Source organism: Pelodiscus sinensis, chromosome 2, assembly GCF_052426305.1.
Source record: "Pelodiscus sinensis isolate ZL-2025 chromosome 2, ASM5242630v1, whole genome shotgun sequence".
In the NCBI taxonomy this organism is placed as follows: Eukaryota; Metazoa; Chordata; order Testudines; family Trionychidae; genus Pelodiscus; species Pelodiscus sinensis.
Window position 1 is genome coordinate 134,988,588 of NC_143053.1, and position 16,785 is coordinate 135,005,372.

General features: G+C 43.4%; 1 protein-coding gene across 2 annotated transcripts in view; it reads left to right on the forward strand.

Moving 5' to 3' along the window:
* Positions 1 to 16,785, forward strand: part of DNAH5 (dynein axonemal heavy chain 5) — a 246,615-nt gene that overhangs the window by 179,773 nt on the left and 50,057 nt on the right. For both annotated transcript variants that reach the window (XM_089776436.1, XM_089776437.1), the window contains 5 exons: positions 3,323 to 3,460; positions 5,006 to 5,141; positions 7,598 to 7,914; positions 11,915 to 12,070; positions 12,536 to 12,718. In XM_089776436.1, coding sequence (XP_089632562.1) covers positions 3,323 to 3,460; positions 5,006 to 5,141; positions 7,598 to 7,914; positions 11,915 to 12,070; positions 12,536 to 12,718 — 930 coding nt within the window. The remainder of the gene's footprint in view (positions 1 to 3,322; positions 3,461 to 5,005; positions 5,142 to 7,597; positions 7,915 to 11,914; positions 12,071 to 12,535; positions 12,719 to 16,785) is intronic.

A 16,785-nucleotide genomic window follows, 5' to 3' on the forward strand; every position in this document is an offset into this window, starting at 1 on the left:
TTTTCTCTTTCCTTTCCTTCTTCCTTTTTTCTGCTGGTCTCCTTGTTGGACCCCTGTTTATATAGTGAGATTTGAGTCCTGCTTAGCTATACCTTAACCAATTTTAGTATAATTTTACTAACCATCTGAGGGTATGTCTACACTAATTAAAAACTAGTTAATTCGAACTAAGCTAATTCAAACTAGTGTATCTTGACCTAAAATCTAGTTCGAATTAGCATTTTGCTAATTTGAACTAGCATGTCCACATTGAGTGGACCCTGAACCACTTAAGGATGGCCGGAAGCAGTGCCGGCAGGGCATCAGATTAGGACTTTGAGCGTGGAGCTGCTGTCTCAGGCTAGCCAAGGGCTGTGCTTAAAGGAACCCGACCCCCACCCCGGACAGACAGTTCTCAGGGGTTCCCCGCTTGCAAAGCAGTCCTGGCTTGGAGTGCCCTGAGTGCCCACACTTGGCACATCACAGCACTCAGCCATCAGCCCGGCTGCACTTGCCGCAGGCTGCCATCTGGGGGGATCAATCGGGGGGCTGCAGGAGAACTTCCATCCCGAGGAGCCCGCAGAGCCACCCCAGTCCTCCTCATCGGGAGCTCGTACCCCATTCGTCCCTTACCTCCTTCCACTTACCCATACCTAGCCCCCCTTCCTGATGTACAAAATAAAGGACACGTGTGTTCAAAAATAGAAATTCTCTTTATTGAACAAAACTCGTGGAGACTGGGAAAAGGAGATGGGAGAGTGGAAGAGAGAGGGTGGGAGAGGAGAGGGCAACTAAAATGATCAGGGGTTTGGAACAGGTCCCATATGAAGAGAGGCTAAAGAGACTGGGACTTTTCAGCTTAGAAAAGAGGAGACTGAGGGTGGATATGATAGAGGTCTATAAAAGCATCAGTGATGTGGAGAGGGTGCATAAAGAAAAGTTCTTAATTAGTTCCCATAATAGAAGGACTAGAGGACACCAAATTAAATGAATGGGTAGCAGGCTTCAAACTAACAACAGAGAGTTATTCTTCACAAAGCAAATAGTCAATCTGTGGAACTCCTTGCTGCAGGAGTCTGTGAAGGCTAGAACTATAACAGAGTTTAAAGAGAAGTTAGATAAAGTCATGGAGGTTGGGTCCATGGAGTGGTATTAGCCAGGGGGTATAAATGGTGTCCCTGGCCTTTGTTTGTGGAAGGCTGGAGATGGATGGCACGAGACAAATGGCTTGGTCATTGTTTTCGGTCCATCCCCTCTAGGGTCCCTAGTGCTGGCCGCTGTCGGCAGACAGGCTACTGGGCTAGAAGGACCTTTGGTCTGACCCAGTACGGCCATTCTAAGCTCAGGGCTCAGGGTCGGGGGGTCTCACTGGACCACCTTGATTTTCATGCAAACCTGCTCCTGGGTAGCCAGGCTGGCAGCTATCCTGCCCTAGACGGCCACTTTCCAGTGCCTAGTGCACTAGACCAGGTGGGTGCCACGCCTCTTACGGACCTGGGCAGGCTCCTGGGAGCCACCAGCCTGGTCCCGGGAAGAGGCGGAGGGTTGGGTAGCAGCGGGTGGCTGGTTCGTGCCGTGCCAGGTGCAGGGTCTGCTGGCTGGTTGCTGGCAGGCTTGCACCTGGCATGGGCACCGTAGCCAGCCCGTGCCCCTTTAAGGGCTCCGGGGCCGGGAGGGGGGCAGAAGAGTTTCCCTGGTGGTGCCCAGAGTGGCCACCAGGGAAAGCTGGGGAGGGCTAGCCTCCCACTAGTTCGAATTAAGTGGCTACACAGCCCTTAATTTGAACTACTTAATTCGAACTAGGTGTTAGTCGTCATAGAATGAGGTTTACCTAGTTCGAATTAAGCACTCCGCTAGTTCGAATTAAGTTCGAACTAGCGGTTTGCCTGTGTAGCGCCTATGAAAGTTAATTCGAACTAACGTCTGTTAGTTCGATTTAACTTTGTAGTGTAGACATACCCATAATGTTCTGTAACAGAATTACCTAACCAATCATATCCCCACCACCTTAGTAGATTTACACCTAATCAAATTAATTATACAGCAGACAGAAACAGTTACAAACCAGACAGATATCACATAAACAATAGGAAAGTGAAGACCATAATCACAGAATGCGGATTCCACAACCTCAACTATTGATAAACAGTTTCTCGCCAGACGAAATGCTGTTAAGCTTAGTTTTCTCTACCCATCTTGATATCTATTTCTTTATCTGGTGACAATGGGTACCATTAGGACAGGATCTCCTTCTTAACAGCCTGGTGTGAAACTATATTAATGCAATTTAGATGAGTGTGAGTATGTGAATCCAGGCTTTACAGCTAGTAGCTACTGCTCTTCAATCTAGCTACAGAGGAAGGCTTTAGGCCTACCAATATGGCTGCAGAAAAACCATATTGTTACACTGTAGGGGTCCGTCTAGACAGCACGCCTTTTTCGACAGAGCCTTTGTCGACAGATACTGTCGACAAAGCCTCTGTCAAAAAAGAGAGTCTAGAATACAACCAGTACTGTCGTCAAAGCAAGCTGCTTTTTTGATAGAACGTGGCGGAAGTGTAGACGGAGGTATAGTTTTGTCGACGAAAGTGAGCTTTTGTCGACAAAACCCTGTAGTTTAGACACACCCGAGGATTGCAAAACATTGCTGCCTTCTGCCAGTGCTTTTCCTACACTGAGGGGACCCAGGAGTGAATGGTGTTGAGCTGTCTCTGCTAGCTTCATAACCTTTTATATCAAAGGAATCCCTAGCTACTCCATGCATGGGAGCGGTTTTTTTTCAGTTGGTTTCTGCTGACTAGGCAGGGGAAAGCATAAGACAACTACCTGGCCTACCTATAAGCCTTTGTCTACATTCATAAAATTCTTAAAATAAGCATGGGACTTGTACCATAACTTAGGGAAATACATGACCTTTAGCATTGACTTGCTAGTACTGTCTATTAGAATAGAGGGTTCATTATCTCCTTTGTATTTTGAGGCCTTTCAAAGAGTACAATGATACTGAGTAAGAAGGAATGAGAAGAACATGAACTGAGTGTGGAATAGCCATAGATCTATGATGTTTATATTTGAATTCAAAAGCATTTTCCTTGTACACATGTCTGAGAAAATTTTGAGAGTCATCTGAATGAAGCACTTTATCCCCACCTGTGAAGTTTTTTACCACATAATTGCAGCAGAATTCAGTCTGTCACACAATTGAATTGAAAGGATTCTGAGTGATATCTCAATCAGACAGCTCAGTTTAGATTTTAAATATAATTCTGTGAAGATCTAATTGCGATGTGCTTCTTTGAAATATTCGATGTATGAATTTGCTTTGCATATCTATACTTCGTAGGCTAATTTGGCAGTCCAGGAGAACCGCCTTGCCACTGCCATGCTGGATCTGCAAAAAGCCCAAGCAGAGTTGGATGACAAGCAAGCTGAATTAGATTTTGTACAAGCAGAGTATGAAAAAGCCATGAGGGAAAAACAGGTGCAGTATTCTTTACATTGAGATATTCTTTGATTCTTTTAGTCCTTGATACTATTTATGCAGCTACAAAACACAGGGCTTCTCCTCAAACTCATGTATTGTTCTTTGGAAGAGAATGTTTAGGAAGCAAACATTCAATTTATTCGAAGCCTCCTCTTTTTGCTTTTCATAAATTTTCTGTTCCATTGAAACCCAATGTGTGTGCAGCACAAAGCTTCATGCACTGAACATTGCATTTGCTATGTGAATGGTTCTATGCACAGCCATTTGAAATTCTGGAATTGAAGCTCCCGAGCCAGCAGATGTAATGCACCTTTCACCAGCACTTGACATGCATGCATATAGAGAAAAAAACGGAATCAAATTAAAAGCATCCCACAAAGGGGCACAACCAGAGTTTTCCTAATCAGGGGGCTCAAAGGGTATTAAGTTTTGGTCCTTGAGGGCAAGCACATAATACAGGAGAGGAGGAAGTAAATTTGTTAATCTTCTTAGGGTGGTCAGATCTGCGTGATACATTCATTCAGACGTGAATTTTGGGTCCACTGTCTCTGGGGCAGTGGCTGGGTCCCCTTTGTTCCCACCCATACCACACACAATAAAATACAGGGGGTTCCCTTATTTCTAGCAGCTCCCTACATTGCACAGAGGAATGGGGTCTTCCCCTTTTAGGTGCCATCTCTTTGGGTACGTCTAGACTACATGCCTCTGTCGCCAGAGGCATGTAGATTAGGCTACCAGGCATAGGAAAATGAAGCGGCGATTTAAATAATCACCGTTTCATTTAAATTTACATGGCTGCCGCGCTGAGCCGACAAACAGCTGATCAGCTGTTTGTCGGCTCAGCGCGGTAGTCTGGATGCGCGGGGGTCGACATCAAAGGCATTTGTCGACCACCCAGGTATGCCTATTTCTTGACATTTTAACCAGAAAGGACACTGTCTCAACAACTTAACCACCTGCATTCTGCTACAAAGACCTTTTACATCTGCACTTGAAAGGGAATCCTCTGAACTGTCATTCACGTTAAAATTCGACACTCTCTGGGGGGCTTGAACAAAGATCCCAACTACCTTACCCATTACCAAGATAGCTTCCCCAGTTATCACCTCTAATACCATTAGCTCACAGACATCTAACTTTCCCCACCTCTAATATCATTAACTCACAGACACTTACCTTCCTTCCTTCCCGCATCCCCCTTCTGTTCTGAAATGTGATTTGTCCTTTTCATATGTGTTCATTTTTTTTAATTGTATCCTTTGGTATATATGGTTGTGACTATTTTCTTCCACTATTTGATCTGAGGAAGTGGGTCTGGCCCACGAAAGCTCATCATCTAATAAACCATCTTGTTAGTCTTTAAAGTGCTACATAGTCCTGCATTATGCTTCATACTATATGCTGTGCACCATGATATTTGGTGTATGGTAATGCAGTAAATGTTAAAGTATTATTTGTAAGTCATGCTTATACCATTAACATTTTATTTAAGATTAAGTTTTTCCTTCCACTTCCAATCAGTTTTGTGTGTGTGTTCTGTAGACCCTGCTTGAGGATGCAGAACGCTGCAGACACAAGATGCAAACAGCCTCCAGTCTTATAAGTGGCCTAGCAGGTGAAAAAGAGAGATGGACTGAACAGAGTAAAGAGTTTGCTGCACAAACCAAGAGACTTGTGGGTAAGAATAGTTTTTCATTATTCAGGCTTACTGTGAACTCATTCTGTGACTATATACTGGAGTGCAATTAAGGTCACTTGAGTTCTATTCCTTTCCTGCAAATCTCTTCTTTGGACATGTTATTCAATCTTTCCTCAGTGTCTTTAGTTCTAAAATGAGTTTAAAGACCAATTCTCTTTCTAAGGAACCTTTTTTCCCCATCTTTGGGTGAGAAACACTACATAAAAGCAAGGTGCACATGGTATGGTACAAAATAGCTTCTACAGCATATAAAACTAGTGGTAACTCATGATACTTCCATGCTTGTATAGTAATATTAGGGAGTGCAGCCAGTAGAAGATGATATGTTAATGGTGACTAGTACAGAAGCAGCATAATTTGCATAACTGAAGATGTTAAGATTTGTGCTTGAAATACAGATTAATTGTTCTGTATTAATAATACAGTGTATCCTCCTCACACTTATTCTTCGAGGGTCGAATAACTTTTGGACAATTTTCCAATACATATTTTGACTTATAATTATATTTACAGTTTTCCAGATCCTGCTAGTGAAATCCTGGTTCTTCCTTGAATAGTCTCCCTATGGGCGCTCCACTCTAGGGCTGTGTCTAGATGGCAGCTGCTTTTGCGGAAAAACTTGCCAGCTGTCTACACTGGCCGCTTGAATTTCCGCAAGAACACTGACGCTCTCATGTAAGAAATCAGTGCTTCTTGCAGAAATACTATGCTGTCCCATTTGTGCAAAAGTCCTTTTGTGCAAAGCTTTTGCGCAAAAGGGTAAATGTAGACAGCTCAGATTTGTTTTGCGCAAAAAAGCCCCGATCGCACAAATGGCGATCGGGGCTTTTTTGCGCAAAAGCGCGTCTAGATTGGCACGGATGCTTTTCCGCAAAAAGTGCTTTTGCGGAAAAGTCTCCATGCCAATCTAGACGCTCTTTTCTGCAAATACTTTTAACAGAAAACTTTTAACGGACATGACTATATAAGTTAACTATTTTATTATTATTGTTGGGCATTTGAGCTGGATTTGTCTATCAGACACACAATGCAAGGACATAACCACTGTTCAAGTACCATTTTCACATATGTTAATTTTTCTTCTCTTACCATGTAACACCCATAGCCCTGTAGAATGTAACAGTGGCTATGATGTGTGCCAAGACCATTGGGAAATTAATGGGAATGAGCTCAAGTCCTTATGCTCCAAAAACCCAAGCCCCTGCTTCTTGAGCTGAAAAAAACAATTTCTCTTCTAGCTGTATGAAACTTGTGGGTTGAACAGTTCAGACCCTGTCCAAGAGATATCACAGATGCTAATGAGTACACTAGCATGCCATCCTGATAATTGCTGTAGAATTAGAAAAATAATGGATAAAGTTGAATATGTTCCTTTGTTGAATCAAGTCATGGGTTTCTGGAATATTTGAAAACAAGAATATTCCTTGCTTTCTCTCCCATTTAGTGAAGTGGACACAAGAAGTAGGTCTACACTGTTACACCTCTGGCACATGGGGTATGGGTAGTTACATGCCAAAGTGAAAAGCCAGCTGCATCCCTACTGTGATATGTAGCTATCTGCATTGGTGTAAGGCTCTGGCAGGGGATGGCAGCGGAGAAATGCCCAGCAGCTCCCCACTTTGCACTGCAGTCTACATTGGGGAAATGCTCCAGCAGCAAGAATAGAGGTGGGGAAGAGATCAATAATGCTAACAATAGCAGCAAGATGAGGGTGTCTCTGCTTGGGTATGCAGAGAAGCCATGGTGTGTGTGTGTGTGTGTGTATACATGGTATATATATTGGCATGTCATTGCTAATCTGTGCTATTATTTTTACTTGTGAGGGGCATATAATTTGTGCATTGTGTACACTGCCCAGAGTGAGTGTGCAGCATAGATGTTCCTGGGGATACAGTATTTTCTGCATCACATCCCCTGTTTTCTCAAGGTAGGATGGGCTCTCTGCACTGAGCAACAATGTGACTGGGGGAAAACTCTGCTCTTGTAGTTCCTGCCAACAATAGACACTGTACTGTTGCTTCTTTCTGCCTCAGATGGCTATTTCCTCTGCACTCCTGCTTTTCACTGCAGAGCAGGGAGAGGGGAAAATCCCTAAAGCTGATGGAGATCATCAGCACGAGACCTTTCCCCTACCTCCGGCTAAAGATTAAAAACTAGGGGGAAGCAAACAAAAATAAGAGATTCTTCCTGGTGTGAAACTCTGGGAATTTTCAGAACATCTTGGAAAAACTAAGTGTTTTAAATGATCCCATGAGATTAAAACTTGTAGGAAAAAAATTAGTATTTTGCACATAACATAGTCAAGCAAATATAGCATATGTGCATTTTTAAGTTCTGCAATAGAAGCTTTGCCTATCTCGCTTGTTTCCTGCGAGCATATGTATTATCCTAACAGAGCTGCCACAGGGATTCACTATCTCATGCTTTTTTTTTAGGAGATGTATTGCTGGCTACAGCTTTTCTGTCCTATTCTGGTCCTTTTAACCAAGAGTTCCGCAATCTGTTGTTAAATGACTGGCAAAAGGAAATGAAAACCCGGAAGATTCCCTTTGGCAATAAGCTAAATCTCACAGAGATGTTGATTGATGCTCCAACCATCAGTGAGTGGAACCTCCAAGGATTGCCAAATGATGACCTATCAATTCAGAATGGAATTATTGCTACAAAAGCAGCTCGTTATCCTTTGTTAATCGATCCACAGACTCAAGGCAAAATGTGGATTAAAAATAAGGAAACCAAGAATGAACTTCAGGTAATATGAATGCAAATAATTTCATACCCTATAGTAGCTCTGTTGTAGCTGTCAAAATGCTTGGCTCATTGTCAGGGTCCAGATTATAGCTAACACTGCACTACGTAAGGTGTGTATTGCCTGCAGTCAGTGTGCACTTGAGGTAGATTAAGCATTTACCACTAGAGCAAATTGTCTCCTTTGTTACCTTGTAACCAGGCAAACATGTTCACTCCAATGGACATTTTAGAAATATAATCCAGTGAAGAATTTTCCTGTTAGTGTGTAGATGAAAGGCCTAATAAAGACCACAATGAACTTGTTACATGCCATAAACCCTAGGAAAATGAAAATGCACATGTCTTTTTATAGACTGATAGGCCAGAAGACACCATCATGATCATCTAATCTAGCTGGTTTAAAGACTAAAGGTTACAGAGTATCTACTATTTACACTAATTTAAATCTGTGACTGACCCTACCCCATGCTGCAGAGGAAGGCAAAAAAGCACCAAACAAACAAACAAACAAACAAACAAACAAACATCCCCCCCAACCCTGGAATGTCTAGCAATCTGACTTTGGGGAAAGTTTCTGCCCAATCTCAAATATAGTGATCAGCTAGACCCTGAGAATGTGAGCAAGACCCACCCGCCAGACACATAGAAGGAATTATCTGTAGTATCTCAGAGCCCTTCCCATGTAATGTTCATGCCATCACTGGCCCTTTGTAGCCAGACAGAAACCCCCTCCCCCTCTCTCTCTTCCCTCCCTCTGACATCCTTGGGAGAGAGAATCCTTGAAAATGAAACTCTGTCTTCAAAGGCTCCAGGGCCTCCAGAGGTGCTGGAAAAGCAATGGCCCTGGATGCTAGACAGGAACCAGATAACAGCGGCAATTGGGACAGCAGGCGATCGGGGCCTCGAGCTGCCCTTGGCTGGTACCAGTATTGATATGTCTACACACCGTCCCAGAAGAGGAATCTGCTGCCCCATCAGAAGAAGAATGTCCAGTCCTAATGATTTAGTTACCTCCACCTCACAAGTGCAAATTAAGCTTTGGACCCCCTGTGGGAATGGGCGTCACAAAGACGTTCCAACTTAATTGGCATTTTAATGACAAGAGAAGCGTCTACGTGACCACAGGGGTATAAAGTGGGGCCCTGTGCCCCACTCTAATTGGAGATCCACCCATATACCTGCTGGTCAGGTGGTCTCGGACCCTCGAGACTTTAGGAATGCCATCATTTTGTATCGACTGCTTCCCATTGGGATTGAGAGAAACGCTGGCTTCGCCGGAGTAAGGATCGCAGGGGTGAGAATATACCTGCTAGGTGTCTGTTTGTGCGCATTCAATAAGAGCTCAGGGAACCAAAAGGGTTCCATGGTACCTTTAAGTGACATTGTATTTTCTGTCTTTGTCTTTGTAGTGGCTGTGTCATCTGTAACTCAGCAGTAACATTTGACAGCGAAGCTTGCCTTGTAACAATAAAATAGTAACTGTTTAAGCTTTAACCTGACTTCTCCTGTTGCTGTAACAGAACCAAACACAATAAAAAAAGAACCGTAGCCGGTCGGGGTAAACGCAGTAAGAGATGAGCGTTGAGTCATGCCGCCTCCACAGAGCAGACTCTTGGGGCGCCCGTCAGCCTCCCTGGCTGCCCGCTGCGAACGGACTCTGTCCTAGTAGTCAAAGACTCAGGTGTGATAGGGCTCATAGACCACTCATTACCCCAGCCACCGGCTAACACTCTTGGAGAAATTTGCTACTAGCAGTTGTAGATTGGCTACATACCATAGTAGGGAATCTCATCACACTAAACTTATTAAACTCTCTAATCTTATCAAGCTCAGTTTTGAAGTCAGTTACATTTTTTGCCCCTCATTTGCTCCCCTTGGAAACCTCTTTCAGAATGTCACTCCTCTGATAATTAGAAACCTTCATCTAATTTCAAACGTAAACTTGTTGATGGCCAGTTAATGTCCATTTGTTCTTATGTCAGCATTAGTGCTTAACTTAAATAACTTCTCTTGCTCGCTGGCATTTATCCCTCTGATTATTAATAGAGAGCAATCCTATCTCTCCTCAGCCTTCTTTTGGTTACATTAAACAACCTTTGGTCTTTCTTAAACATGGGAGACCAAAATTGCAGATTAAATTATTCAGGCACAGCATCATGATATTCCATAGCTTTCTGTTCAGTTAGAAAAAGATAATAGCTATTATTATTATTTTTTGTTATCATTTATTAGTGTAGCACTTAAGAGCCCTAGTCATGGATCAGAACCACATTGTGCTAGGTGCTGTACAAACATAGACGAAAAAGATGTTCCTTGCTGCAAAGAGTTTATGACTTAAATCTGAGACAAGAAGAGACAACAGGGCTATGTCTACACTGGCACTCTTTTCCGGAAATGCTTAAAACGGAACAGTTTTCTGTTATAAGTATTTCCGGAAAAAGCGCGTCTACATTGGTAGGATGCTTTTCCGGAAAAGCACTTTTTCCGGAAAAGCGTCCATGGCCAATGTAGATGCGCTTTTCCGGAAAAAAGCCCCGATAGTCATTTTCGCGATCAGGGCTTTTTTGTGGAAAAGACTACTGTGCTGTCTACACTGGCCCTTTTCCAGTATAGTTTTTCTGGAAAAGGACTTTTGCCCGAACGGGAGCAGCATAGTTTTTCCGGAAAAACACTGACAATTTTACAGTAGATTGTCATTGCTTTTCCGGAAAAGCAAGCGGCCAGTGTAGACAGCTGGCAAGTTACAGCCGCTTTTCCAGAATAAGTGGCCCAGTGTAGACACATCCCAGATGAATACAGACAGAGTACAAAAAAACAGAGAGACAATATGGATCAGCATGTTGACAGTGGTCTTTGCATACTAGTGGGCAAGTAGACATTGTGGCAAAGGAGTTTTAAGGGGAAGTTGCAAGTGGTTAATGGCAGATATTTGTAGATATTTAGAAGTAACACCTCCCAAGCAGGAGCCTTGTATTTTTCTGTAACTGGTACCTGAAAGTTCTGTATCTCTTCTGCATTGATAACAATTATATAAATAGCGGTATTAATAAAATATTACTCAATTTGAATTAGGCAAAAGCAAACAAGCTACATTGTGATGATATACTTTATTGTTGGTTTTGTTTATTTGAAAAGAAAAAAGCAGCTGAGTTTTAAGCTTAAAAAGTAAAATTAATGTTATAGGATTTGTACTATGTAAATCATTTTATATAGGAAAATATTAAATTTAAGACTGAGTTAATGAATGCTATATTCAGTTTTTATTCTAGGGGAATAAAACCAATGCAAAACTGAAGTACCATCGTGTTGAGTCAAGCGCATGAACTTTTGATTATCAATTGCAGGGTAGGGGGGGGGGACAAGACACTCAATAATGCTTAGTGTTGGCCTAATTTTGCTTCCACTGAAGTTAATAGAAGTTTTACAAATGACTAGCATTGAGTGGGAAATGGTTTTTCTGCCCACAAATATTTTCATGAATTGTAATGAAAAATCAAAATTGAATTTTCACAAATCAAAACCCAGATTTTTTTATTTTCATTTCAGGTGTTTGGAAAGGTTTTTGTCCTGAAAAATTTGGTCAATTTTGATTTTGACCTGTTTTCTTTTTAGTCTAATTAGCTTACATTTCTAAATGAAAAGCCATTCAAGCTAAAAAGATTGATTAATTTTTGTTTTAAAAAATGCCAGGGTTTTGTACTATAAATAATTTCTCAACTGTTTTTAGATTGGAAAATGTGTCATATTTGACCCTGTTTCATAGAGTCAATTTATCGGCAGTTTTCAATGGAAAATTCCCATTCACTTCTTCTTGGAGAGTGAGAGTATTTCAACTAATGCTGAGCACTTGTGAAATCACATCTTTCTTCTTACCCTTGATCTTTAGCTTTTGTCTCTTTCAATGACATCGCCATAACAACATAATAAAAATATTTTGTTTTTACCAGTGCTGTCATAATGAAGTGCAGCATATTATATTGGCTATGTTGTTGTATTTCTAGATCACTTCTCTGAATCACAAGTATTTCAGAAACCACTTAGAAGACAGTCTTTCTCTGGGAAGGCCAATGCTCATTGAAGATGTTGGGGAAGAGCTTGATCCAGCATTGGATCATGTTTTGGAGAAAAACTTCATCAAAACTGGTTCTTCCTATAAGGTAAAAGAAGAAAAAATAAATATAGAAGAGTCCATTCAAATATTAAAATAATACCCATTCTATAGAGCTATGATAGCCTCATGTTTGGATTTGTGGATAGCCAAGATATTTAAAACCTGCATTTTTTTCTCTTTTATTCTTAAGTGGAATTATAAGTATTAAAATAAAGCAATCTTTAAAATCCCTTTTTGGTGTATTGTAAATTAATTATTGCATGCATCACGCCCCAGAAATTATGGAATCATACAAGTTCATGAATGAGTAGTTTTAGTCACTGCCTGGATATTATCTTTGCATATTTTCTAAATATAGAATTGGCTTTTTAGTTAGATCTTTCAAAAATGCAATAACGGAACAATTAAATTCACAAGTTCTGAAATATATAGTAAGATTGTGACCATTCCTATCAGTGCTTTTCAGCTCATCTGTCTGTTTCATTAACATCTCATTGTGTTTTCCAATAAGGTAAAAGTTGGTGATAAGGAAGTAGATGTCATGAATGGCTTCAGACTTTACCTCACCACCAAACTCCCAAATCCAGCATATACCCCTGAAATTAGTGCTCGCACCTCCATTATTGACTTTACTGTGACTGTGAAAGGTCTAGAAGATCAGCTCCTAGGGAGAGTCATTCTCACAGAGAAACAGGTATGATTCGCAGCATTCCAGCTCTGGGAGGGAGGTGGAGGAGTTGGGATGGAGCGTAAATCAGGCAATACATGGCCCTCTAAAAGTGCGGGGGGGGGGGGGGGGGGGAGTGAATGCATGAGAGGCACATACGGGAGGAGGGCAGGTAAAGGGGCTGTGGGGCTGCAGGTGGAACCCCAATGGGTCACGGACTGCTGTGGCCCGCTGAGGTGGAGGGTAACTCCTGAGGCCCTCTCATACTTGGTGGTTGCCCATTGCTGAGCTAGGTTAGAGCCTGCACTAATACGTACCAGGCTGATGCCTGCTCTATGGAACATGGCTGGAATGGATGAGGGATTATGTGACACTTTGTATAGAGAAATGCAGAATTCTTCTTTGAGTGCTTGCTCATGTCCATTACAAGTTAGGCATGTGTGCTCGCCATATACATCGATGCTGGATTTTTTTCCCTTTAGCAGTATCCGTAGGGGCTTGGTTCTGGCAATCCCTGAAGTGGTGTCCATATGGCACGTTATAAGAGGCACTGTGGGCCCCCTCCACCTACAGTTTCTTCTTACCACCAGTGGCAGTGCATGGAACGCTACCTGATTCGGCATCGCAATCTCAGTTGCTGCCTGTGAATTGTGTTGTAGATAGTTATTCTCTAGTTACAATCCCCTTAGTTATTGATTAGTTATAATTTTAGCTTCTATGATTGGACGTAACCTGGGGATGAGGTATGCCCCTCTCCCCAAGGTTCAAGGACTGCAACTGGTATAAGAAGCCTAGTGATTCCCAATATGACACCATTGGGATCATGGTGCATTGGATCATCAATCACCTATAGGAGCGAGGGTGTGAATACAGCTGGGGGTGAGATTCCTGGTTGGGCTCTGCACACTCCCAGTCACTGGAGTTTGACCCCCAGTCTTGGGCCTCAGAATTGGACCAAGGTTGCTTACAAGTGGGTCAAGGTCCACCATCAGTGGCAACTGCCGTTCATGTGGCACCACTGATTTTCCCATGAACTCTGTGGGGCTTCATTCAGCCGGTGCAAGGCCCTAAGTTAACCTCCATAGCCTCAGACAGACAGTCAATTGCACCTGCCTAATGTTGTTTAATGTTGGTACCAAAAACTTTCCCTATAATACAGTTGGGAGAAGAGGCTCAGGTGGAGCAGGCCCCAGAGACAGTACCACCAGTGGTACTTGCATCATCTTCCTCTTCCTCGAATGAGGCTATTCTGCCTCTCCCAGTAGTCACCCAAGACAATGCCAATGCTCACTGTGACAGGTTTGCTCACTGCCACACTGCCTCCTGCTGGCCAATCTTGGGTGTTAGCTCTTGCAGTTCCAAGGTGCCCTCTTCCAGCTGGTGACTGTCCTGCTGTTACTTGTCTTTTCCCTTGTTCCTCACCATGTCATATCAGGCCCATGTCCCTCCCGACTATGGTGTCCCTTTCTCTGTGTACTACACTGCAGCAGTGCCACACACTGGGGTCCTTCCCTTCCGGGGAACCTCATTACTCCGAAGTCACCACTTGGCTCAGTTACCCACTGCTCTTCATCATCTAGCCCTTCCCTCTGGGGTAAACTATAGTGGCCACTTCATCATTGCCAAGGTGGCGGTGGTGGTGGTGGTGGTAGGGGGCAGGGGAGTGGACCTGCTGCCTATTCCTGCCTTGGCTGCTTCTCTACAGTCCTAGTACCTCCCTAGACCCTTGTCACGGAGCCTCAGGCTGGACTCTTTTCAGACCTGAGTTTTCTTGGCTCTCCTGCCTTTCCCCAGCGCTGCTCTGTCCAAGGTATCCTCTACTAGCAGACAGCTAGGTCCTTCTTGCTCCAAGGCAGGAGTGAGACTGAGCTCTTCCTGTACAGGAGCCCTTCTTGTAGGGCTTTTCAATTTAAGTACAGGGGGTCCAAACCCAAATACCCTGGTCCCTCTTCCTTCTTGCCCCTTCTTTGAGACCCTGCCCCTGTGTCACTCCTTCTCTGAGGCCTCACCCTGCTCACTCCATCCTTCTTCGTCACCACCCTCACTCACTTTCACCAGGCTGGGGTAGGGGGTTGAGGTGCAGGCTCTGGTCTTGGACCAAGGGGTTTGGCATGTGGGAGGCTCTCTGGGCTTAGCCCAGAGTGGGGGATTGGAGTCCGGGGGGAGGGGATTCAAGGTGCAAGCTCAAGGGGAACTCACATCTGGGGCAGGAGGTTGGATGCAGGAAGAGGTTCAGGGCTGGGACAGTGGTTCAGGAAGCAAGCTCTGGCTGGGTACCGTTTAACTGAGATGGCTTCTGGGTGGTGGAGCAATGGGGTTAAGGCAGGCTTACTCCTGCCCTGGCCCTGCACCACTCTTGAAAGCAGCTGGCTTGTACAGCAATGGCTCCATGGCACCATGTGCTGTCCCGTATCTACAGGCACTGAGCCCACAGTTTTTGCTGGCCACTGTTCTCTGTTCCTGATCAATGGGGGCTGCAGGAGCAGCGTCTGGCAAGGACAGCCTGTGGAGACCCCCTGCTCTGTCTTTCTCAGGGGTTGCAGGGACATGCTAGCTACATCCAGGAGCAGCAGTTACCATGGGGATAATGACTCCAGCCACAACAGGTTAAGTATTTTAGAGGTCACTACTCAAATAATTAAATTTAAGCAAAATGAAATGAAAATTATAAAATTGACATACTAGTAAAAAACCAAACATAACCCACTTTGCAAGCAGTAACAGAAGTAACAACACCCCCACCCCATGTATGTGTTGGGTTGGGAGATGAGGGTGAAGAACAGTGTGTGGTTGTGAGAATGACAGACACACATACAGGCTGTGTCTACACTGGCATGAATTTCCGGAACTGCTTAAAACGGAATACTATTCCGTTTTCAGTTTTTCCGGAAAAGGAGCATCTACATTGGCAGGCTGCTTTTCCGGAAATGTAGCCAATGTAGCCGTGCTTTTGGCCAATGTAGACGCGCTTTTCCACAAAAGAGCCCCGATCGCCATTTTCGCGATCGGGGCTTTTTTCCGGAAAAGACTACTGGGCTGTCTACACTGGCCCTTTTCCGGAACAGTGTTCCGGAATAAGGACTTATGCCTGAGCGGGAGCAGAATAGTTTTTCAGGAATAGCGGCTGATTTTGTACAGTAGAGCGTCGTTGCTTTTCTGGAAATTCAAGGGCCAGTGTAGACAGCTCGCAGCTTATTCCGGAAAAGCGGCTGATTTTCCGGAATAAGTGGCCCAGTGTAGACACAGCCACAGTGTGTGAGAGTGACAGAGATTTGCATTGCCAAGCTCCCTCCATCCCCTTCTCTCTGTGTGGACTCTTGTTCAGCAAGCCTTCTCCTGAGACTGCTCCTGTGCTTTGGTTGCCTTTTGTTAATGAGGCGGTGTTTGTATTATTTTGCAACCATAAACCTAACACCTTCTGCTAGGCCTGATGCTTGGAAAGAAGGACTGATTGCAATTTTCTGGTTAATCAGAATATGCGGAGAAAGAAGAATCCAAAAACAGACAAGAAATTATTCTAGTTCTTTCTTGCTGAAACAATATAGGAATGAATGTGTATTTGGCCTTGGGGTCATAATTATTATTCTAATTGCATGAGAGTAGTCAGGTGGTATAAGTTTCTTTGTAAGCCTAAGTGAATGTAAAGAAAGCTGGATAACATAACTTAAATATCACATTTTGTATTGTTTCTAATAATTTTTCTGCAAGTTGATACTTCTTTGAAGTGGATAAATGAGTTTTGGAAAAAATGCTTAAAATGCTTTCATATGTATCTTGGGAACAGATGGAGGCAGACAAAGATAATAACAGAGCATCTTCTGCTTCAGCTGCCACATCTCAAAGAAGTAATGCTAATTGAAGATACTCCTTTTTTAGAAAGGGGAAATTTTACATGATGAAAGGGAGAGAATGATTGGGTTGGTTAGCAGCTGCCTGCATTATGCCCTTTTCTATTATGTAAGTTTTTCTACCTAGCTTTGCCAGTGCACCATAGGCCTGATTTACAATGCTCCATTCTATTCCACTCCCAGGTTTTCACTGAGAAAAGGTTACAGATTCTGCTAGATTGGCAGCTACATAATTTCCTGTGTAGA